At 37.4% G+C, this 23667-nt stretch overlaps 1 protein-coding gene across 3 annotated transcripts in view; it reads left to right on the top strand.

The window, feature by feature from the left end:
• WAC (WW domain containing adaptor with coiled-coil) overlaps positions 1-22765 on the top strand; it is a 62830-nt gene extending 40065 nt beyond the window's left edge. For 2 of the 3 annotated variants that reach the window (XM_032982649.2, XM_042802144.1), the window contains exons 9-14: positions 1477-1599; positions 2628-2776; positions 8002-8120; positions 15887-16073; positions 19233-19360; positions 21740-22765. In XM_032982649.2, coding sequence (XP_032838540.2) covers positions 1477-1599; positions 2628-2776; positions 8002-8120; positions 15887-16073; positions 19233-19360; positions 21740-21809 — 776 coding nt within the window. In that variant the 3' untranslated portion in view covers positions 21810-22765. The remainder of the gene's footprint in view (positions 1-1476; positions 1600-2627; positions 2777-8001; positions 8121-15886; positions 16074-19232; positions 19361-21739) is intronic. The other variant, XM_042802145.1, reaches the window with a different exon arrangement.
• The last annotated feature ends 902 nt before the right edge of the window (positions 22766-23667 follow it).

The following is a 23667-nucleotide window of genomic DNA, read 5'->3' on the forward strand; positions in this document are numbered from 1 at the left end:
TTTCTTCTAATACAGTGTTTTTTGCTGCAAGAACAGGTAGAGTTGATGCGTTTTGAATGTAATTTTAACATGCTATCTGCACATGGCAGGTTACAGATGAAAAAAGTGGTGTGGAAATTTTGTTTGCTGCTTTGTACTTCTTGTGCACTGATAACTGATTTAAATAGAAATCCAAACATTTGCATATAGTGCCCAGAGTTAATTAACTTTTTAAAAGTGCAAACCATGAAAGTCAAAGTATGTACATTACAGTTATTTATAAGGAAAAGCTGTCAATTGACTTCCTTTTTTAATCAGCAAATATTATGCCATCATTCAATACTAATAGGTGAGTAGGCTATTGTTTTTCCTGTGCAGAGAGAAGCTTTTAAAACCACAGTGCACTAGGTTAGGCTAAAAAAGTAGGAGTAGCATGGTTGTTTGTGTTAAAAAATGAAAGGTTCAGTAAAGACTCCAATTGTATTATATTAGAAACTGCCAATTTAAGTTCCTAGTCATTTTCTCTTGCCATATCTGAGCAGCAGCTGTGACTGTCTTGGAACAGAGTGTTTAATATTGTTCTGATGGCATGAGAGCCCGGCTTCAGGTCTGTGTGGGCAGAGTGACTTCACTTTGCTCAGCAGGACTGCCCTTACTGTACACATGAGGAAGAAATATTCTGTGTTAGTGCTGGTGAGTCAGTTTTTTCAGACTTGTGCGTGAGTAGTGTACGTTCAGAAACTACTCCACAGAGCCCATAGACCTTTTTGAAAAGATGAGTTCAGAAGCTGGGTCTCATCGGCTCATACTGTAAGATGTTCTTCCTCTGTAGTGCAGTTTTAAACAGTTGGTTGAAAATGATGAATTTTTTTACTGGAAGAGGAGGGGAGGGGACAGCTAATCCCAGGACAAATAAGTTTTGTGGTTGTTTTGTTTATGTGTTTTTTGTTTTTGTGTTGGTTTGGGTTTGTAAAGAAGAATCATTGAATGCCTGGATTTTTAACTTGTAAGATCTTTTCTTTTTTCTTGAACAGGAAGTCTTCCCTTCTGCCCCCCATCTCTTTTAGTGAGTTAGTGATACTGCTGTTTTGGCCTCCCCGCCCCCCCCCCCCCCCCCCCTTTTTTTTTTTTAATTATTGTAGTTTAACAAAACTCACAGATTCTTCTCACTACACTAACAAATGGAACAAATGTTCTCTTTATGTTTACAATAATTATTATTGATCCATAAGGTGAAGCTGAAGAGTTAGTTACTTTCTAAAAGATTTTTAATGTATGTCTCCAAAGATAAAACTACTAAATAAAGGACTTGGTTAGACATGCCAAGCATTCATAAATTGAATTCAAGTCATTGAAAAATAGTTTGGATGGCTCTTTGGGCTATTGTGGATACAGGAACAAAATGAGAAAGAAAAAGCGGTTTAAATGTATTTAGCAGTTTGAACAGTTTAGAGTGATGATCTACAATTGTCAGTAAAACAGAATGTTTGTTTTTAGTTCTAACAGCAGCTGTGACACAAGCCTCTCTGCAGTCTATACTCCATAAAATTCTTACTGCTGGACCATCTGCTTTCAATATCACTTCCCTAATTTCTCAAGCTGCACAACTGTCTACGCAAGGTATTCAGAGTTGTCTTTTCACTTACGTAAAATTGTTACATTGCATTTTATAAAGGCTGATACAATTGAAACTTGTAGAAGCTGTGTTTTGTGGTATCTTTGGCCATCTGGTGTGGAGGATGTCAAATGACTTCTTTTCCCAAAGATAGGATAAGAAATTGTTACTTGGGGAGCAGGAAGCTGACATGTGACTAAATAAATGTACTTCTCTGTCTTGCCTTTTGGGATTTTCTTTGTATGTTAACTAACTCTATATAAGTAATGTAAAACATATGCAAGACCTCAATTTATTCAGATCCTTAATTAGATATTATTTAATGTTCAATATAAAACACAACTCTTTGGTTGAACACCCTCCTTGTAATACTGTGCAACTGTGACTCTTGGGGAATGCCTTAAATTCTTAAAAGAAAGTTTATTCTATCTGGTGGGGTTTTTCTGTGGTCTTCTGTAAATCGTATTTTTCAGCTTCCAGGCAAGATACTCCTTCAGGTATCTTCAATACATTCTGGTTTGTAACTTAATAAAGATAGAAACTTTAAACCGGAACAATAAATGCAGTCATGTTATTGAGTAGATAAGCAGCATTACGCTAATGCTAATTTTTAATCAGTAATTAAAACATGGGTGGGGGACTTGTTGGTAGATGCCTAAAATGGGTGAATAAGTTCCTAGATAAACTATGCATGCATTCTTTTGATTAAATTGAGTTGAACGCTCTAAAATAGGAATCAAATGAAACTAATTTAGTCTCTTCATGTGTAAAAAGAATTGCATAATAGCTTATTCTCTTTCCCTTTTCCCTCAAGTTGTAGAATTGGAGGGTTTGGGGAAAGCACAAGTCTTCAGTTAGGATTGTTGTTGAACATTTGATTGTTCCAATTGTTCACAGCCCCAGCCATCTCAGGGTGAATGTTTTGTGTATTATCTAATACACCATACTCTAAAGCACCAAAAGAAAACCTAATTCACTTTTAAGATAGGATATGATTTCATTAAAAGCAGTCTTTATTTTTTTTTCTTTACAGCTCAGCCATCTAATCAGTCTCCAATGTCTTTAACATCTGATGCCTCATCGCCAAGATCATATGTATCTCCAAGAATAAGCACGCCTCAGACTAACACCGTTCCAATTAAACCTTTGATGACTACGCCACCGGTATCATCACAGCAGAAGGTAAGCGCCTTTCGATTTATGCCAGATTGAATTAAGAAACCATTATAGGGAATATTAAGTATTGCTGGTATATATTCAGTAATATATGATGATAAAATATGTTTGTTACCTTTCCCAATAGAAACAGAAACAGCTGGAAGCAACTGTATTTCTTTGCAGTACAACTCTTAACATGGAATTCTAGTACACTTCTACATTCTTGAAGAAAATCTTGTCCTTGCTTCAGATGCTATATGGAGATATTACCAAGAGATCAGTATTTAACGTATTTAAATGGAAACAAAAGCTTACTCTAAAGTCAACAGCTGATACAGTTCTGTAGGCTTTAGCCAGTAAGAGATTTTTAGAATGGGGGAGAAATTCTTGGGGAAGTTGACTTGATGTCTCAAATCTGGTTTAGAAATGTTATAGGTGTTTACAGGGTCAATAACATTGTGCCTCTTTCACTTCCTGCCCCTTTATCCCCCTTCATTCAGAATTCCTTAATTGGATCAGTGACTAAAAAACTTTAATTGAATCTAACAAAAAAGCTCCTAAGGTTCTTCCTAAGGATGAACTAGAAAATAGAGTTGTCTTTATTTTTTTTTTATGTGATCCCTCTAGTGGGTCACTCTTCAGAGGGAAAATGTCTTTTGCAGAATAAGAGCTCAGTATTGTGTATTCTGCAAGTGGTGATACTGAAGAATAAATACAGTTGAAGCTGAGATTATTTATTTTCTCTGTCCAGCACATCAGAGATTCTGTTTTGCTGTGTACAGGTGTGGAAAGTAGATGCAATTAGAGGCACTCAAGGTGAACTTCCCCTTAAGGGTTTTTCTTTTTCCTTGTTTAAAGGCTTGTGATTCATATTACAAAGCAAGGTTGGGAAGAGATACTGGGTCAAAGGACCTATTATGAAGGAAGATTTTGTTACTAAAGGGGCCTGAAGGCAGAGCTATTGAATTACACCCTCTGGTGGCAATAGCCTTTTACATTCAAGATAGTTTTATAGTGATAGGTACAGCTGCAGGGCATAACACTCTCGTGCCTCCTAGGCAATTAAAAAAAAAAATTATCAGTTCACAGTGTTACTCTGGCTGTGAAAAATGAAAGTCCATTGAGGAGAATTTGGACCTCTCCTTGAGGTTTGTTGTTTTCATACAATGGGAGCTTGTCCAGTCTCTTTATTATGCATATCTTTCGAGATGGAGACACCCAGATTTTAACCCAGTCTATCAACATGTTGCTCAGTGAATGTATCAGTGTAAGAAGTGTGACTCCAGGCTTTGGGGTGAAACCAGTCTTGTTTGATTTCCACACACACCCCACACCCCCAGCCCCTTCCACTTAGCCAAGGCATCTTTCTTTCAGTTTTCTACTCAGAACCTCCTATGTCTTGAAGGCCTTTATGGCATACTTTTATCTTCAGGAGGACATATTTCATTCCTCATTCTAGTATAAATGCCTCATTTTCTTACATTTGAATTTTTTCATGGGTACAGAGAAAACAAAGTGATTCTCCCAGTTTGTTGTGATTGACAGTGGTACAATGAATTATACCTTGTGTGTGTACTAATCCTGCTTGTTGTCTTTGTTTCTTACCCTTGAAGTGCATCCTGAATCTATGTGGTCACATGCCATAGCTAGGTGACAAGTAATGAAATTATGAAATAGCAGGCTTGAAACAAAGAAGGGCGGTGTCTGGCATTTTCAAATCCTGGGATATAAAAAAGAATCTTCTGAAGTTGTTTACTGTCAGTAATTGGAAGTTGATCTGTTCTGGTCTCTACAACCCAGAGATCTGGTTCTACTTTATAAATAAATTTCTGATTATAAGCTACATTATAAACATGACCAAAGCTTTAGCCTTTGGGATCTTGTTTATCTATGGTGTTTTCTGAAAGAAAATTTGAAGGAAGGACATCTCAGCAGGATTCCACCCCCCCACATGCCTGACATTTATCCTTGTTTTATAAACTTAGCTTTTTTAGTATTTATAATCCTACAGATGTTTTCGTAGAACTGTGGAGACAAACTTGAAACCACTGCCTTTCACCCAGTATAAAGGCCAGCATTATACCTATGAAGTGGGTGATGTGGTAGTAAACTATGCCTTAAGAGAAAGTGAAGGCAAGCCAAGTGTTCTACGTAGGGCCAATCTGTCTTGCTAGACCAACTGTATAATTGAATATGTTTTTGTACACACAAGCCTTCCCTCGGGTGTTCAGCAAAAGCAAAAATCTTAAAGGCTTAATGCAGGTTTGAGAAGAGTTGATCTGAGTTTAGTGTAAGTTGTAACTACAGCAAGGTTACCACTCCTCAAAAAAGAACGAAAGTGTTGTTTATTTTGTGCTTTGTCTGAGAATCCCCACTTACATGCAGGGCTCTGTGACTGCCTATAGTTAGTGACTTAGCATGCAGGATTTCACCTCTGGTATTTTCGAAGTAGGGTATTGTGTGTTTTATTGATACACATATTGAGGATCTTCTGAAAGCGGTGACATCTATATTTTGATTAGCATATTGTGACACATTTTGAAATTTCTTTCCTTAATATTGCACCACAGTGAAGTGAGATTGCACATCTTGTTTATTTTTGAAGCACATATAATGTGGTTGCAATCAAAGCATTAAGCGTAGTACATTTCTGAGTTACTCATTCTAAGCTATAATGTCTTTTCTTCAGCGTCCTATTAATCCTGATGTACTGTTGTGCATTGCTATGTACATTGGCAAGGTTTTACTCTCATCCCTCTGTGAGGAAGTTATAACTTACTACTTTCTGTTTTCTAAGAACCTCAAGTAGCTTCACACATCAGCTAAGCAGAATTAGTAGTAATGCTCGACAGCAGGATCTTTTCTTGGTTTTTGTGTTCATCAAATCTTGTGCTAACAACAGAGCTGTTGAAATATTAACATGAATTGTTTGTGTGTTAGTCCCAGAAGTAACAAATTCTGGTTCAGCAGCAGATACTTTTCCAGTTCAGTAGGGAAAGAACTTTCTTGATAGTTCTTGTATTCACATAATTCAATATGGTAAGATAGGACTGAGATGAGAATTTAAGTGGTGATAGCTCCTGTGTGAGCATGTCTGTTTTAGTACTCCTTTGGATATGTCAGTCAGGTTAGCTTATGCAGTTCTAAGAATTTGTGGTAAATTATGCATAACTAAGATGTGGTGCTGTGCCAGGGCACACTTGATTTCAGAGCACAAGCTCGTTGGCTTGGGGTGCTTCCATGCAGCAGGCGTGGACAAAGCTGAACTGGTACTGTGCAAGCAGAGCCCAGTGCCGGATGCACAGATACTTGTGGCGGCTCTAGGAACACTGTAGGGCCTGTTACTTAGGACTGCATGAACATGTCTGTACTGCTTTTAAACTGAAGCTGGTGTGTCTGCCTGGAGGTGTGCTGCATGCACATGGCAACTCAGGTGTCGCAGACTTCAGGATATTGGGCATCACATTTTGCTATTTAGCTGTGCCTGTGTTGTATGGTTAGAAACTGTTCTGACTTTTTGCAAAATAACTGTGTAAAGCATATATTTAACACAGGTCTCTTGAGCTCAGTGAGAATGCTGTTTATGGAATTTATTTTTTTATTATTTAACCCTTACTGTTTTTTCTGTTTGTGGTATACTTACAGTCTTTGAAACACTTGGAAAAGAGGGAATAGTTAAAGAGTTTGTGACTCATTCCTCTCACAAATCTCAGTTTTTCTTTACAATCCATTTTATTTTTACCAGCCAAGGAGCTGGTTAGTTTTCCAGTTTGGATCTGCAAGATGATTGTATTCTCTCTGATGGACTTCCCTTTTGAAATTGTTCCTTCTGTTTGATAGTTATGTCTGTTCACAGGGTGAGCAAAATTCAGGCATTAACAGCAAAGTTCTTCATGTCATACATTTCAAAAAGATACTTGGGTAGTCTTTTTTCATAAATCAGTTTATGAACTGCTACTGTTTTGCCCCTCTCAACTGTATAATTCTGTTAATTTCAACACATGGAGTGATCTTACAATGATCTTGCTTTGTCTTTCCAGAACCATGACCTTTTCATATGCCATACAGACTTTTTGTGGCTTTTGATGATAATGTTAGAAAGATGGATTTTCCTTTTAGACTTATAAGTAGGTTTGAGATTACATTAAGATTTCCTGTATATTTAAATAAATAAAGTTATATCTTGAGTTTACTTTAGCAGATACTCTCTGACTTGCCGTCTATGGTTTGTTTCACCGGACTCTGTTTTTGAAACAGAATTTCTGAAGGTTCAGATGACCAGTAGTTAGTAACCTACACCAGCTTGATGTCAGCAAATGCCAGACAGGCTGCCTGTGTTTTTTGTCTTTATGGATCCCTAGAACCCATTTTTTTTCCCTCCCTCTTTCTTAAAATTGTTAACTTGATTTTTCTGAAGTGGGAGATAAATTTTGGAGCTGCTTCCGCTCTTGTAGGTACTTTAAAAGAGACAAAAGTATGCAGAGTATGGAGAGAAAAAAAAAAAAGAGTATCTTGAACTTCATTTACTGTAACTTAGACACTAGTATATTCCCAAACTTTAAATCCTGTTGTAGTTCAGGAGTTCACAGAAAAAAGACCGCATCTCACTGCTGGTGTCTTAATATCTTAAATGTGAATGTGTACTTAAAAAGGAAAAGCAAAAAGCTACCGGTGACTTTTTTTTCAGTCATTCATTAGTTTAGAACTGACAGAACAGTTAAAAAGGGGGAGTGGCAGACTGAAAAAAAATCCAAAGCATATTTATTTCCATTTCTGATAGAGATGTCATAATATGTATATGACCTAATTTTGATTTTGGCACTGTGTAATGTATTTTCAAGTATGGAAATTCTAACTTTTTAAGTGAAAATTTTTATTTGGATAATAAACAGTTCTTCAGAGGTTGCAAATGAGCTTGGTGCTCACATGGAAAATATGGTCAAAAATTAAATGGGAATGGACTGTTTTGCCTAATTAACTGGCAAGATTTTGACAACTCATACAGATCTAAATTTGGCGGTTATGTCTGTTAAGTGCTCTTTCTATTTTAGTAAAAAAGGATATCTGTCACACCTGTGGAACTAGAGGTGATCTTTTTTTTTAAAAACAACTTGTGAAGAGTAGAAAAAGTCTGTCAACAAAAGACCTTGTATCAAAAAACCCTGCTGGTCTTGTAATTTGTGTTTTACTCTGGTTCTTACACTTGATATTTACTGTGGAGGAAATCTAACAAAGTTTTGAACTTCCAGGTTGCAACTCCAGGTGTTAAACAAGGACCAGCTTCCCAGGCAGCACCTCAGCAGCCGGTAATAGCTGACAAGCAGGCAGGTCATGAACCTGCCTCTCCACGAAGTCTTCAGCGCTCAAGGTATATTGAAATACTTCTCTGTACTGTTCCCTGTTTTTTGCTCAGGATCCAATGTGTGTTGTGTATGTTGCAATTTGTGGATTCTTCCTTAGCCTATTTATCAAACACATGATTTAACACTGGTGCTACTGAGAGGGTGCCGCTAAATATCTTTACTATAGGGATGCTGTGGTAGATTCTTCATTTTAAGACCATCACTAGAGTTCCATTCACAGAAGCAAAATAGAATGCGTATTTCTGCCCTGTCACTCTGGAGTCAATTTTACAAGTGATTCTTGTATTGTGATTTCTGATTTTGGAGTTCTTACTTCTTTCTCTGCAGTTATGGGATTAAATTCTTTAACTCTGTGTGATTTGCTTACTTTTAGATGTTTGTGGTGTCTTGATGTAATTTGATTTTTTAAATTAGTAAGAATTAATGTCTATCAGGTAACTTTGCTGCTTTAATGGAAAACATCTAAAAATTAAGTAAGTTTCACAAATGCTTTTCCTTGGCCAGAATTTTGGACGACATTGCAGCCTATTCAGTTGTTGCATGATATGAACATTTAGACATTGATTTACAAGGTGGCTTAGAGTCTGTATGTTGTCTAAAATTTTTCTTTTGAGAAGATGGTCTTTTCATTGTGTAGGCTGCTGTACACTTTGTCATATTGGTTCCAGGGGCTGTAGCCAAAGATCTGTCATAAGATCTTTCTGTGATGGAGTCATGGTCTAGAAGTGTGGCAGGATGAGATTGCAGGTTGACTTTTGAAAACTGCATCATTACAATGGATTCCTGTAAATCTACAAGGTGTTGTGTCTCTTAAAAGCTAGATTTTTAGAGTGGTTGAATAAGGTGTGTGGTATGACATTTTAAAAAACCACACACACACACACCAAAAAAAAAAAAAAAACAAACACAAACAAACAAACAAAAAACAACTGCCACCACTCTTTCCTTGTCATTATACCTGAAGCTATCTGATGGTGCTTTCCAGATCATAAAATAGTGAGGTCCTTTTATCTGACCTTCTGGAACTAACAATAAAGGGGACCTTTGAACCTGTTGTCAGTGCATTAACTTGTTAGATTTTCAGATCTGTGTTGGTTTTTGCTGTTTTATGGGGAGAGGAGGTGGGCTTGTGTTTGGGTTTTTTTGGGGGGGTGGGTTTTTTGTTTGTTTTTTTATCAGTCCTGTCCCAGAGACTGGCTTTACTGGAGACTCTGATATTGATCAGTTTGAAGGTACAAACAGAGGCAAGTCAGAAAGTTTTGAGTCTTTAATGTTGGCTACCTTATAGACACTTGATTCTAACCTTTGGCAGCTATCTAACCTACAACTCTTTTTCCTCTATTGGTAGAATAAAGACGTAGTGTACCAGCTCCAGTGTGTAGTAATTATGGATGGTGCTGTTTAAATCTTTCTGAATTACAGTACCAAAAATAAAATGATACTTTGAAACCAGCTAAACCTTTTTAATAAGGAGACTAGGCCTTTTTAGAAGGAGCAGTGAGGTTTTGGGGAACAGGTCTCAGTCACAGACCTTTTTGTCCTTTGCTGATCACCCTTTCCCCATAAGAAATCCTGCTGAGGAACATAGTCTTATTCTTTGAAACCTTCACCATGGCCTGGAGTCTGTGTGAAGTGATACTGATGGGCATTTGATCTGCTAACCCTTATCCCACCCTCCCTTTGGGTTGTAGGACTTCCTACTCTAGCCTAAGTCTTACCCACATCAGGTTCCCTTTAGGGATCTCCTGGCGCTCTGCAAACCATTGCACCACTTGGCATCATCATTTTGCCAGAGGAGGGAAGCTGTGCTGCTGAAGCAAAGGGGTCGTGCAGGTAGCGCTGAACTGTATTTGGGGAGACAGTGGCGCAGGAGACTGCACAAGTAGAGGAGAATGTGCAGGCTAGTATCAAAGATATGGTGACAGTGTTAGTATTGTTTAGTATCCTGTATATCTCTGAAACGGTTACATGTTTGTGGCTGTGGTATATTGTGCAACACAAGTTCATGTGTTTCTGTTTCTTTGGAAGGGTCTCATTTGCAAAAAATGGAAGATTAAGAAACAAGTGATTTGGAAAAACCTGTACAACTGATAGTTTCTTCTGTTCTGTGCAGTGGAGTTGAATGAAAATGGACTAGCTCAGATGTAGATTTATTCATCTGCAAAAGATTTCCTGTGTCCGGGCAGTATTTCTGATTGATACAGAACAGATTCTTCAGTTGTAGGTGAAAGCAGTCAGTCAAACTGGGGACTTCTTTTGGGGCTAACTCCCTTTACTTTTTTTATAGGAATGAACAAAAACTTAGCAACCTGAACTGTGGACAGGTGGTCCCAAAAGAGGCTCTGAATTAAGGTTGCATTTTTCTATAGCTTAAAACCAGATTCATTGTGCAGAAGTTAATCACGACTACATTTCCTTTGCTTTTTATTATTACTAAAAGTTTTAAGTGAATGGAGCTAAAATTATTTTCAACTTGTTTGGAAGGAAGCACTGTCTAAGAAATATGTAAATAGCTTTGGTACCTTTGAGGTTGTGATCCTTTCAGTCATTAAGTCAGGAAATCAGTGCAATGGAGGCGTACAGTAGGCATATCTTTTTATGAGGAGAATTCCAAAGACACACCATGAATTACAGCTGCTTTAAAAAAGGAGATAAATGAGTGCTTCTGTAATTAATAGTTTTATCAGGTTGCTCATTTCTCTTTGCTTCCAGAAAGGACTGGGAGTATTTTTCCTTTACCTTAGAAAATGCAGAACTACTGAAGCAGGTGATGTTTTCTCCCATATTTTGTAGCTTGTAAGATGTAGTGGTTTGCAGTAGTGTATTTCAGAACCATCATGTTCTCATACTTTTGTACAGATGTTTTTTGTCTCTCTGGAAGCATTCAATTACCTGTGGCATAGTCAGTCTTTAACTTATCCAGCAGCTAATGTAGGTATTTGGCTTTATTGAAGCATTTAAAAATACAGCAGTAGTTTGGAACTGTCTATCATTGCTGCATTTGTAGCTCCCCCTGCTGTTAACATAGTAGTGCTAGGATATTTTGTGAGAGTATGTTTTATACATAATTAAGATACAGCTTTAATTTTGGAAAGCCACAGATTTTATTCACTTTCCTGAAACATTTCTGATGTGTTAGAGTGATTTTTAGTAATGAAGTAGGAGTCAGAGAAGCCAGGCTGAGAAATGGAGAGGAGGCAAGTCATAAGGGAACTTTCATCCTGTTAGAACTAAGGAGTAAATAAGCATTGAAGGTGATGCCTGAATTCCATTTACTTAATAAATGTAGCCTTTCTGTTAGTATGCTGATGCTGTATGAATACATAGAAACAGAGAATAATTTAGGTTGGAAGGGACTTCCAGTTGTGATCTAGTCCAAGCCCCAATTCAAAGTAGGAACAGCAAGTTTGAATTGCTAAGGGCATTGTTTAGGTGTTTTTTAAATATCTCTAAGCATCTTATTCTCATGTTTGACTATCCTTATGGTTTTTTCCTTATGTCTGTTTAGAATTGCCCTTGTTGCAACTTGTGTGTCTGCCTCTTGTCCTGTCGTTGTGCATCTCTGAAAAGAACCTGGCTGTCTGCTCTCCCCATAGGTAGTTAAAAACAGTAGGAAGATTCTTCAATCCCCTTCCCTCAGCCTTCTCTTTCCTAGACTGAATAAACTTTTAGCTTCTCCAGATAGGGCATGTGCTTCAGCCCCCTAAGTCATCAGTGTGGTCCTCTGCTGCATTATGACAGTTTTATTCTTGTCCAGTTTTGGGCTCACCACTACACAGTGCTCCAGGTACTGTGGATCTCAGTCTCTGAAGAGAGGGGAGGAATTGCTTTCTTCAACCATACTCTTGCTAATAAAGCCCAGCATGTGCTTGGCCGCCTTTGCCACAGGGATACGTTGCTGACTCACATTTAACTTGTCCAGGAGGATCCTTGGGTCCTTTTCTGCAAAGCTGCTTTCTACCCACTCAGCCTGTGCTGTTCCATGGGGTTGTTCCAGTATTATTGCAGAGGGTTTATTCCACCCTGGGTGCAGGACTTTGCCATTTGCCTTTTTTTGAACTTGGTTCCTGTCTGCCCATTCAGATCCCTCTGAATAACAACCTACCCTCTCCAGCATATTGACTGCTTCCCCCAAGGGAGGAAATCATCTGCAAACTCGCTGAAGGTGCACTGGGTGCCACTGTCTAGGTTTTTAATAAAAACATTAAACAGTATTGATCCCAGTGTTAATCAGGTTAGCACTGCACAAGTCACTGGCTTTTGATTGGTCTTTGTACTGCTGACTGCAGCCTTTGAGCCCAACAGTTCATTCAGTTTCCCACCCACCTTACACATGAAATATGGACTGGATAAGTGAACAGTTTGGCTGTAAGAATACTGTGAGAGATGATGGCACAGTCCTTGCTGAAGTCAAAGTAATCAACATTGCTGCTTTCACCTTATCCCCTGAGCCAGTCATCTCATCATAAAGTCAGTGAGGTTGGTCAGGCGTAATTTGCCCTTGGTAAATCTGTGCTGGCTATTTTTTTGCCTTTTAGTCTCTCATGTAGCTGGAAGCCCCTTCAAGAAGACTTGTTCCATGACTCCCAGAGGCGAAGATCAACTGGCCTGTAGTTCCCCGGGCTGTCATCTGTGTACTTCTGGGAATGGCTTTAATGTTTGCTTTTTACCCCCCATCATCAGGAAATTTGCCTGCTCACCATGCTGCTTCAAGATGATGTGGCATCTGAGTTACACTGGCCAGCTCCCTGATTACCTTTGGGTGTATACCATCTGGTTGCATGGACAGATGTCCAGTTGACTTACCTGCTCCTTAACTTTTTCCTCTGTTTTAGGTAATACTTTACTCACACTGACTCTCCTGATGTGCTTGGCCACATGGGAGGCCTGAAGGCAGATCATACCCGTAAAAACCCAGGCAACAGGCAAAAAAATGTTGCTGACTATCCTGGCCTTTTTCATGTCCTTTGTCTCTAGGTCCCCTTGCCTTGTAGAGGGGCAACCCATCTGTTTCTTAACCTTTAATTTGCCCCTGGTATGCAGTTCTTGTTGCCCTTCACATTCTTGGCTAGTTTCAACTCCAGCTTCAAAAACTAAATGTAATTTTTTCCTAATCAACTGAACATTTCTACAGTTAAGTGTTTGCACTTGTAAGTGGTTTTGAAATAGAGCCAGTTACTGAAGAGAACACAGAGAACAAAACCCAAAGAATACGTTTGTTTTGGGTTTTTTCCCCCAGTTACATCATATATTGCCTTTTGCAACTTCTGCTGCCTGAAATCAAGGGAAATTTATGTATACAACTCTAACAAAGCTGCCTGCCAAAATCTTTGTGTAATATTTTTTTAATATATATATATTTTCAGTTTTTAAACAAGTTTGGGGGTACTGGAAGGAATGAGGTTGAAGTCTTTGCTGCTGCAGAGCAGTATGCTGTACCTAATTTGGTGGCTGTTTGTTTGGAAACCTGCTGTAATTCTTTGCAAGTGTGAGTGATTAGGATAAGTGGCTGGGCATTGGTCTGTAAAGGTAGCTGCATTGTGCTAAGATGTTTTCACTTGTCAAGGGGGTAGGCTAGGTGATGAATTGAGATTCCTCAAATTTGTTTTTTCTTCATATTACTTTATATCACCTGCAGTCAGGTAGAAAAAAAGTTTTAAGAAATAGGCTGAAATTATGGCCTACTATTAGTACTACCATTTCTCAGTATATGTAGTGCCAAAGAACATTGTAACTGTGAGGTACCATCACTGTTATGGTGCAAGGGATGTTTTTCTGTCCTGGCTCAGGATTACTGCTTCCTTTGTCTTCCCTCACAAGGGTGAAGAGGACAGAGCAGACTGTTTTCATTCTGACCTGCCCTTGTCCAAGTTTGCATGGATAACTAGCATTGCTCCCACCACTTAACAAAATAGAAGAACAGAGCTGCTCTGTGAGGGGTTGGGAATGGGAGTGATTGAATGAATGCTGGAAAGGGAAGTGTAGAGACCTTGTTTTTGCAAGGGGTGGAGGTGTAGAAAAGGACATATGCTGAAACATCAGCTTCTAAGCTTCCCCACCATGGGTTATACAGACCTCCCAGTGCAAGTTCTGGTTTCGTAGATGATTACCTGGACAGCAGTGCTTGCAAAGAGGAGACAAACCCTCACATTCTGATCCTTCATTTGATAATGATGATACACCAAATAGCAATTTTGGTGCTGGTGAAAGTCGCAGTGGAGTTGCCTATTGCTGGTAATATGGAAATTGAAGAGCACTGATGAACTCCTACACAGCAGAACTGCATAGCTGCAGCTCTGACAGTTATGTCAGATGTGGTTGGATCCATACAATATGAGTGTGGTGTTCATGCTCTGATACCTGGGCTTCTGGACACATAGAAAGTAAATTTAAGTATCAGTGATTTTTACATATTTTGGGGGAACTTCTCTAGCTTGTTGGGCTTGTATATCATTCCTGTATTGAGAGAAGTAATACAAGTGAAACAAAAACTCTACTTCAAGAACTTACCATCCAGATATAAGGTGGAAGATGAGTATTTGCAAATTCAGAGTACAGAAGTCTTTGTGGATTAGTCAGTCATAGCGGTTTACCAAAGCCTTACGTAAGTGGTACCCACCATTTTTAGTCACTGCAGCAGGAATAGGCTTTTATAGAGAGATGGGATTCTTAAGAAGGCCCCTCCTATACATGAGGAGCATCATGGGGTGGAGAAGAAAAATGTCTTGTAAAGTGGAGTAAGGGGGTATTTATTAAAGAAATTCAGTTTGAAAACCCCCAACATTGCTTAAAGCAATGGCTAGAATGCCTTGTAAATAACATAATTTTGAGCACTGTGGATTGCAAAAGGCTGCTATGCCAGGATCAAAATGAGTTTCTTCATAAAAATCAGAAAAGTTTTTGACCAAGAATAATAGTTGCAAACTAGAATTGGAAAATCTATGTATTGGTATAGTGTTCACATAATGTAAATGTTGTATTTGCTTGTATGTGGAGATCTGAAAGAAGACACTTAAAAGGCTTTGTCAAAGGCACAGAGTTTTTGATTTGTCTTGCAGTACACTTATCAGCTGAACCGTCTCCATGCATCTATTCTCCAGCAACAGGTTAACACACCAGCCAGAAAAACAGCAGCAGGAAAGTAGTCAAGTTGGTAGCAACAACAGGCTGCTCCTGTGATACTTCTGTTGTCTTGAGGCCTTTAAGTGAGGATGTACAGTATCACAAAGTCACCTAGGTGTTTGTTTTGACATTAGTATATGGTTATACTCCTCAAAGCCCATATGGCTGTATTTTTATATCCAGGACATCATGCTTTGTTCTTAATTATTTTTGTGACACTTGCCAATATTCTGTGGAATAAACCTGTTTAACTCCATCTGATACATCATTATTGAAAATCTTAGGTTTGCAACAATTTGAAGGAAGAACATACATGTATATATTGTGTATCCAACACTAAAATGTAGGCATAGCTTACATCACTTGAACAGCTGTCAAATAAAAACAAAATAGAAACCAAAACCCCAAAGCAAACAAAAAAACCCAACCAAACAAAAAACTCCCGTTTCATTGCAGCACTCAAACAGTTGCCATACAAGTAGGAGGTTTGTGGAGAAGTGGCACAGGTTTGGTCTACCAGAAGTATTTACTTGTGGTTTAAATGCTTTCTGTATTTTTGTGGCTGGAGGCAATGAATTTTAAGTGTTTATTTCTCTATAGGTTTACATATGTTTTTAAATGTTCACTGTTTTTTAATTCTCTCTTCTAGTAGTCAAAGAAGCCCATCACCAGGTCCAAATCATACCTCTAGCACTAGTGCATCAAATTCAACACCTGCACCACAAAATACATCTGTACGACCCACTTGTTCATTAACACCTACGCTAGCAGCACACTTCAATGAAAATCTTATAAAGCATGTTCAAGGCTGGCCTGCAGACCATGCAGAAAAGCAGGTGAGTAACTTGTGCTTTGTTCTCTGTGAGAGTGCAAATTGTGTTTTTCTTACGCAGGTTGCTTTTTCTAGGAATTAAAAGTATTAAAAAAAAAGAAAAAACACTGATGCTTGACTTTAGCCAGAAAAGAGGAGAGGGAAGAGAGATTAGGCCAGACCTGCAGATTGTGCCTGTGATTTGCTATTTAGCAGTTGAGTATTTTCAGTCTCACTTAAAGTACCAGTGCTTTTGAAATTCTTTCAGACAAATAGCCATCCTCATAACTGTTTTCTTACTGCCAAAGTTCTGTTGAAATTTACAGAGAACATAAGCTTCAAGAAATTTTTATAATAATGATATTTTTGTTATGTGGAAAAATGTTATTAATTAGGTGATAGAGTTAAACTATTTGAGACTACTCCACAGTTTGAGTCACTGAGTTGTTAGCTCTAGACAGTGAAGAAGGAACTCTGCTTGCTTTGTTATACCCAGTTTTTAAGACAATGTAGATGGCTCAGACTGAATTTAGGCTATTTTTACATAATAGGAAATGCAGTAGAATTGCCATCCTTATTTTATAAGTAACTGCATGAAATCTATCCTATTCTGGTGATACAGGGAAATTGGATACATGTCAACTGCTCGGAATGTATTACTCAAAGGAACTGTATTGGTTATTGAGTCTAGTTCAAGTCCTTTCACAGGCAGCCCTGTCTGACAGTCTGTATGGGATATTAATTTTACCTATCCAAGTTTACTTTGGTTTTTTTGAGTTGTTGCATGCAGAAGCCTACACTGGAGGCTTTTGGGTAGTAACTTGCAAGGTGACTCTTAGAAAACTATTAGTCTTAGCAGTCTAGACTGATACCCCAGAGTCCAAATAGGCTTCTTGTTTTGTTTCTTTTCATTATTTTTTTAAATTAAATTAAAAAACATTACCAGCCTGTATTGAGTCAAACAACTGAGCCTTTGCTGTGGAATGTGTGTTTAAGGAAATGGTGCAGCACAGCCGCTTCTCTCTGTGGCCTTGGCTCCTAGTTTTGATTGTGTTATTTTCAGAGTACTGAATTGACATATATCTTAATGCAGAACATATAGATTTATACACTTCATAAGTGTGTTGTGTGTGGGTTTGTTTGGTTTTTTGTCTTTCCCCACTATCAGTATTAAAGATATTAAAAAAAAAAAAAAAAAAAAAAAAAAAAAAGCTAATGCTAGGTGGTCGTGTACTCAGTTAGATACTTTTACCTTTGTGCCGAGTGTTACATGCTGTATTGTCCTGTCTGCTATTTCAGGTGATTTCACGTGACAGTGGTGTTTATAGACTAGTTTTGAATAGTAACACTTGAGAGACTTAAGTCAGATACTTTCTATAAAAGAAAAAGTGAATGAAGTATAGGTGCGATACACAGTGAAGACGGTAAACTAGATGAAAGTAGAAAGGCTAAAATATGCAGTGCCTTGGTTTCTTCAGATTTCTAACCAGATGCATAGCTTAAATTGAAATTAGGGCATAGATGCACATGCCAGAGTGAACTGAAAAATAAATAAGTAAATAAATTAGGTGAACCAGGACATGTATGTGCTAAAGTGTCAGACTTGAAGAAATGTGCTATGCAGTAATTAATAGCTAAAACAATTCTTGAACCACTAGCAATTAACTCACTGAACTCACAAAAAGCAGTTAATATGGAAAATTGGAAGATAATCCAGTAATGTAATTAATTAGAAAATAATCAGCATAACTATCTTATCTTTAAAGTGAGAAATGGAATTGTAGGTGGTCTTAACTCAGTAATTGTAGAAGTACTTTGAGTACTGAATAATATCCAAGTAGAAAAAATTATTAATTTACCTTTTTACAAACACCTGAAAAGAAAACCCTGATAATAGTCAGTGTGGACCTTTTAGAAAGAAATTATTTCAGGTTTTTTTGTTGTGTTGTTTTGGTTTGTTTTTTTCTTTTGATAAAGTATCCGACTTTGATAATATGAGAAAGCAATAAATGTTATATCCTGATCTGTAGCAAGATTGTTAATACCTTTAAACAAGAATCTTGTATGCAAAAGTGACTCTCAAAGCCTTTTAAATGAGATTACGTTAAGATGGGTGACTGGTCGTCTTAAAAAGTAGTACTTTGAAAGTAATTATTTACAGTTTGCTATCAGCCTTAAGGCTTTGGAGTTGTGTAAGGGGAGGACATGCGAAATGGTCTCCTGGAGACCAGGGTACTCCTGGATGTCAACACATTCCAGAAAAGAAAACATTTAATGTAGGGAATTAGAACACAAAGTGCTGCTTTGAACTAGAGAAATGCCAGAAGTTAGTGAAGACCTGTGCTAAATCCCATTATTTTTGGGAAGGAAAAGTCAAGTATACAAATACCTAAGCAGGTGTTGTGGATTAACCCTAGTAGGCAGCTAAGCACCACGCAGCTGCTTGCTGGGTAAAAGGTGGGGGTGGGGGGGCGTAAGTGGTACAAACCCAGTCGCTCACCACCAGCCAACTGATGCCCAGCCAGTCCCTGAGCAATGGCAACCCCTGGAAAACTGCTCCCGAGTTTTATTGCTGAGCATGACTTTGTATGGTATGGAATATCCCTGTGGTCCAGTTGGATCAGCTGCTCCAGCAGTGCTTCCTCCTTACCTTTTGTCCACTCACAGCCTGTTTGCTGGGGGGGTCAGAGGGAGGAAGGGAGAAAACCTTGATGCTGTGTAAGCACTGCGCAAAAATAGCTAAAGCATTGATGTGTTATCAACACTGCTTTGGTCACAAATCTGTAACATAGCACCATATGGGCTCCTGTGAAGAAAATAAACTTCATCCCAGCCAGATCGAGTACAGCAGAGAATAACTGCTAAACAGTAATACTGCAGGGAAGGATCTACTTGAAACAATTCTTTTTTCAGTGTGCCATTTGCAAGAAGTCCTCTTTCCTTATAGCAGTGTGATATACAGAACCTTGGAGTAATTATATTAGTCTCCTTGGAGTTGTTGAGGAGTTCTCTGGGGTCATATATCCAGTTCTGTGACTAGACTTTAAGAAATGCACAAATCAGGGATAGGTCAGTTGGAGTGCTTTGCTGTTTCAAGATACACTCATCCAGCAATCCTCTGGCTACAGCCAGTTGTTTTCAATTCATGATTCAAAATCCTAACCTTTATGTGTAACCATTGCAGGCATCAAGATTACGTGAGGAAGCCCATAACATGGGAAGTGTCCATATGTCAGAAATTTGTACTGAATTAAAGAATTTAAGGTCTTTAGTTCGAGTATGTGAAATTCAAGCAACTTTGCGTGAGCAAAGGTAAGTGTGTACTCTGTGTTTATTTTCAAAATGGTAATTTTCAAGGTGGTATTAGAATTCCCATTCTGGCATTGTTTTGCATGAGCTGTATTTATTGATGACTTTCTAAGTATGCTAATACTTGCCAGGTTTACAAGCTGTCTTCCCTGTGTACATTCTACCTGTTTCCCACACAGATACCTCTTAGTCATCAGTGAATAGAACCAGATATGCATCTTCTGTGTGTATTTTCACTTCGATAGAAATGAATTATCTTTCCAAATACATTAGTGCATTAGGAAAAACAGGTTAACTTGCACTAGTTCACCATACTTCTAAAATATCTGTCCGTACATGATGCATAGATCACATATTAACCATGCAGATATGTACCTACCAGTCTTGAACACTGCAGTTTGCATGAGACATTTGTTAGGTCTAAAGCCAGAGCAAGTTTGAACAGGTGTCTTTTAAATAACAAACATTAATTTTTCAGTAGGAGGCATCTGAGAAGATCCTGGGGTTTTTTAGTGAAATACTAATTATAGCAAAGTAGACTTCTGCTTCTTCAGTCAGTAATAGCAAGTGTCTTGTGTATCACTTCAGTGATACATAACCACGTTGTTGAAGACTCTTGTGCAAGATTGAAAAGTTTAGTCTTACAATACATGCTGAAACTTTTCACCAGTAGTCATGATCCAGAATCTACTTTCATATTCAGTTTCCCTTTTGAATGATGCTACCCCTTCTATTAAGTTTGATTAGAGTGATTCTGATCTACTATTTTAAGCTGATTTAATGTTGTTACATGCTGTTTAAATAGCTAGCTTTATCCTAGAAGCTTTTGCTTTTTGGCAGTTAGTAAAATAATCCTTTAGTCAAAAGTAGGCTATAATAAATATGTAAATCTTTCCTAATAAAGAATTATCCATTTTCTCTGAAATTTTATTTTGTAACTTCATTACATAACTTACAGTTTCTGTAGTGTACTTAATGAACTGCTTGGTTTCTTACAGGTTTCATTTCCTAAGGTTTCATTTTTCCTATGGGTGCACATTGGATCTGAAATAACATATAAAATGTCATTGTTCAGCTCACTAAATAGCACCTTGTTTCTTTTACACTGTGTATCCTTAAGCTATCAATGGATAATGATGATTATGACTTTGTGATAACATATATCTTTTATTTTTGCTGCAATCCCAAAGACGTGGAATACATGGCATAAGTAACAAGTGGGGGGGGAGGGGGACTTTCACAAAGGGTTAGATTATCAAACCCAATACATTTGAATTATGATACTATTTCTATTCTTTCACACAGAAGAGAACTATTTAGATTGGTTCTAAGAGGGAACTTTAAGCAAAGAGAGTATATTGTTTTAACCATAACTGACAGCATGTGAAAAGGCACTTTTCATTGGCTGATATATTTGACATGCCCATGCCTTTTAAGTTGAATGGTTTTCTCAGTGTATCCATCTTAATTGGGTTTACCTGCTTTTCAGTAGAAAATTCATTTTTACTGAACTGGGCACATATTTGAAAAGTGTTCTACAAAAGCCTGCTGACCTGAATGCTTTTTCTGCATCAATTAAAGTTGCTTTGGACTTTATAGAATATTTATATGAAACTTTAGTGTTCCTTGAATATTTTCTTAATTAATTTACATGCTTGCATTACACTTCAGCATCATGAAAAGTTGTTTCAAAATATTAATTAAAAATTCTGGGAAACAGTTATGTAAACCAAATGTTTGTTAATCACACTAATTGTTTATGTCAGTTCAGTAGAAGGAGGGAAAATGTGTAAGGCATTTTCTAGCAATATAATTTATTTCTAAGTCAGGTGTAATTACAACTTTTTTTTCCTTAGATGTCTTTTAATGAGCAAATATTTTGAGATTGGAGCTTACCATAACTAGAGACTACCCCTAGCCCCAGAGCCAAATTCTAGTAAAAAAGCGTTGTGCCTAGAAGAAAACTTGCTTGTTTAAAAAAATTTATGAGCGCTTTGGGTTGTTGTAGAGTCTGGAAAACTGCATGATCCAGGCATAATACCGTTCTTCAGAATATTCAGTTACTCAACATAGTCTTCCAGCGTCCTGCTTTTAATGGGAGTTAAGTTCAAGTGAAGAGCAGGCTTAAACGTAACTGTGTATCAGTCATAATGAAATACAGCAACTTAATTTTCTGAACTAAGGTATCAAACACAGCAGGTCTTTCTGTATCTGCATATGGTGTTTGTAGGTGATTGAAGAGATTGGAATTAAATCTAAGTTTTATTAATAGAGCTAAGAAGCTTGGTATCTTTTACTGAAATTGTAGAAGTACTTGTGTAGATACTTAATATCTCTGTATAATGGAAATGTTTATACTAATTTATTTATTTTCTTTTGCAGGATACTATTTTTGAGGCAACAAATTAAAGAACTTGAAAAGCTAAAGAATCAGAATTCCTTCATGGTGTGAAAAGTTGTAAACAATTGCACATGGTTTTGAGTACAGGAACTATTAAACTGATGCCCAGTCTTAACACTTTTGAGCTGCATTTGAGTAGACTTTGGACCGTTGAGCTGGGCAGAAAAAAAAGTTGACATGGGGAAGGGGACAGGAGGGAGTCAAATTCAGGGGAAAGATACAAGAATGATTTGTAAAACCCTGGAAATGTAGATTTCTTGTAGATGTATTCTTCACGTTGTAAATATGTTTTGTAGAGTGAAGCCATGGGAAGCCATGTGTATCAGAGCTTAGACATCCAAAACTAATCAATGCTGAGGTGGCTAAATACCTAGCCTTTTACATGTAAACCTGTCTGCAAAATTAGCTTTCTTTTTTTTTTTTTTTTTCTTTTTTTTTTTTTAGTTAATTTATCATTCAGAAATCTTGCATTTCCTAAAATTCAATGCAAGCGCCAGGCGATCTGTGTCTAAGGCTGCAACAATTTGGGTAATGTACAAAATATCATGAAACAACTGTTTCCACACTTGCACCGAATCGAGAGCAGTGCTTCTCCATTTCTGTTTTACAGAGAAATGTTTTTCATTTTCTGTGTTCCATTTCCCCGTGAAATCCTAAATCTGATTTTATCAGTTTTTTAATGCTTCTAATTTTCTCTTTTCTTAAGGCACTGTTGCTATGGCACTTTTTCTATAATCTTTTCATTCCTGTGTACAGTAGCTTAAAATTGCAGTGATTGAGCATAACCCACTTGTTTGTATAAATTATTGAAACGTATTTCCATTTGCACCCTGTAAGAATGGACTTATAGTACTGCTGGGCATGTGTGCTGAAAGTACATTACTTGCTCAAATATAAGGAAATAGCCCAATGAACATGTTAACATGGTTGTGGGAGGGGAAAGAGGAAAAAAAAAAAAGCTAGTCAGATGTGAATTGTATCTGTTGTAATAAACATGTTAAAACAAAGAAACACTGGTTTTCATTTCCTTTGGTCAACACATTAAAATTTGGTCTGTTTGGGGACTCTTTATTAGAACTGTTCTTGTTGAACATTTTTGTACTTAAATAATTCCTCAAGGGAGGTTTTGTTTAAAACTTGTAAACAGGAAAATGTGTATAAAATATTTAATGAAATATAAAATTCAACAAGAATGATTTAAGACACCTCCCCAACAGTTGTCATATGTTAACTCCTGGTTTACCTGTCTTGATATTATGACATTTCATTTTGAAGGATGTTTGTGTTGTAGCTAACTGTTTAAGTCTGGTGCTGACTGCTGTTCTTAACCATCACAAAACGCTGAATTTGTGTAATTGGAGCAACCCACCGTTTGAAAATGGTGGCAAAGCTCAGCTTTGTATATTGTTTCCTAAAGTATATTAAAAATAAAAAAGAAACTATTGCTACTACAAAATAAACGTGACTTCTTCTTTGCATAAAAACAACAACAAAAATAGTGATGGCAGTACTAGTTTAATATTTGCAGAGGTTGATATATTACAATAGTCTGTTAAGTAAAAAAGATTGTAGGTGATGGATTTAAAAAAAAAGAATAAAGGTGTTGACATGATGCTGCATGTTTTGTTCCAACAAAATACTGTCTTTCAGCACCAGAAACAATACATGATTTTTATTTTGCCTTGTCTTGTGTTGGGTGGGCTCGGACTGATTTTTAAAATGAGTTTTTCATCATTGGAAGCTGAATGCTCTGTCCTAACATGACATTGCAAATGGAGCAAGTTGAAATACCTTAACTAAAAAACAAATGAGAAATCAGGATAAATTAACTTGTAATTGCTCTGTTCCGCACTTTTTAACCCAGTATGTGCTGTTGTGTTTTCGTATCATTTTGCTCAGAAAATGGAAG

The sequence above is a fragment of the Tyto alba genome, unplaced genomic scaffold, assembly GCF_018691265.1.
Source record: "Tyto alba isolate M040663 unplaced genomic scaffold, T.alba_DEE_v4.0 Super-Scaffold_38, whole genome shotgun sequence".
Taxonomy (NCBI): Eukaryota; Metazoa; Chordata; class Aves; order Strigiformes; family Tytonidae; genus Tyto; species Tyto alba.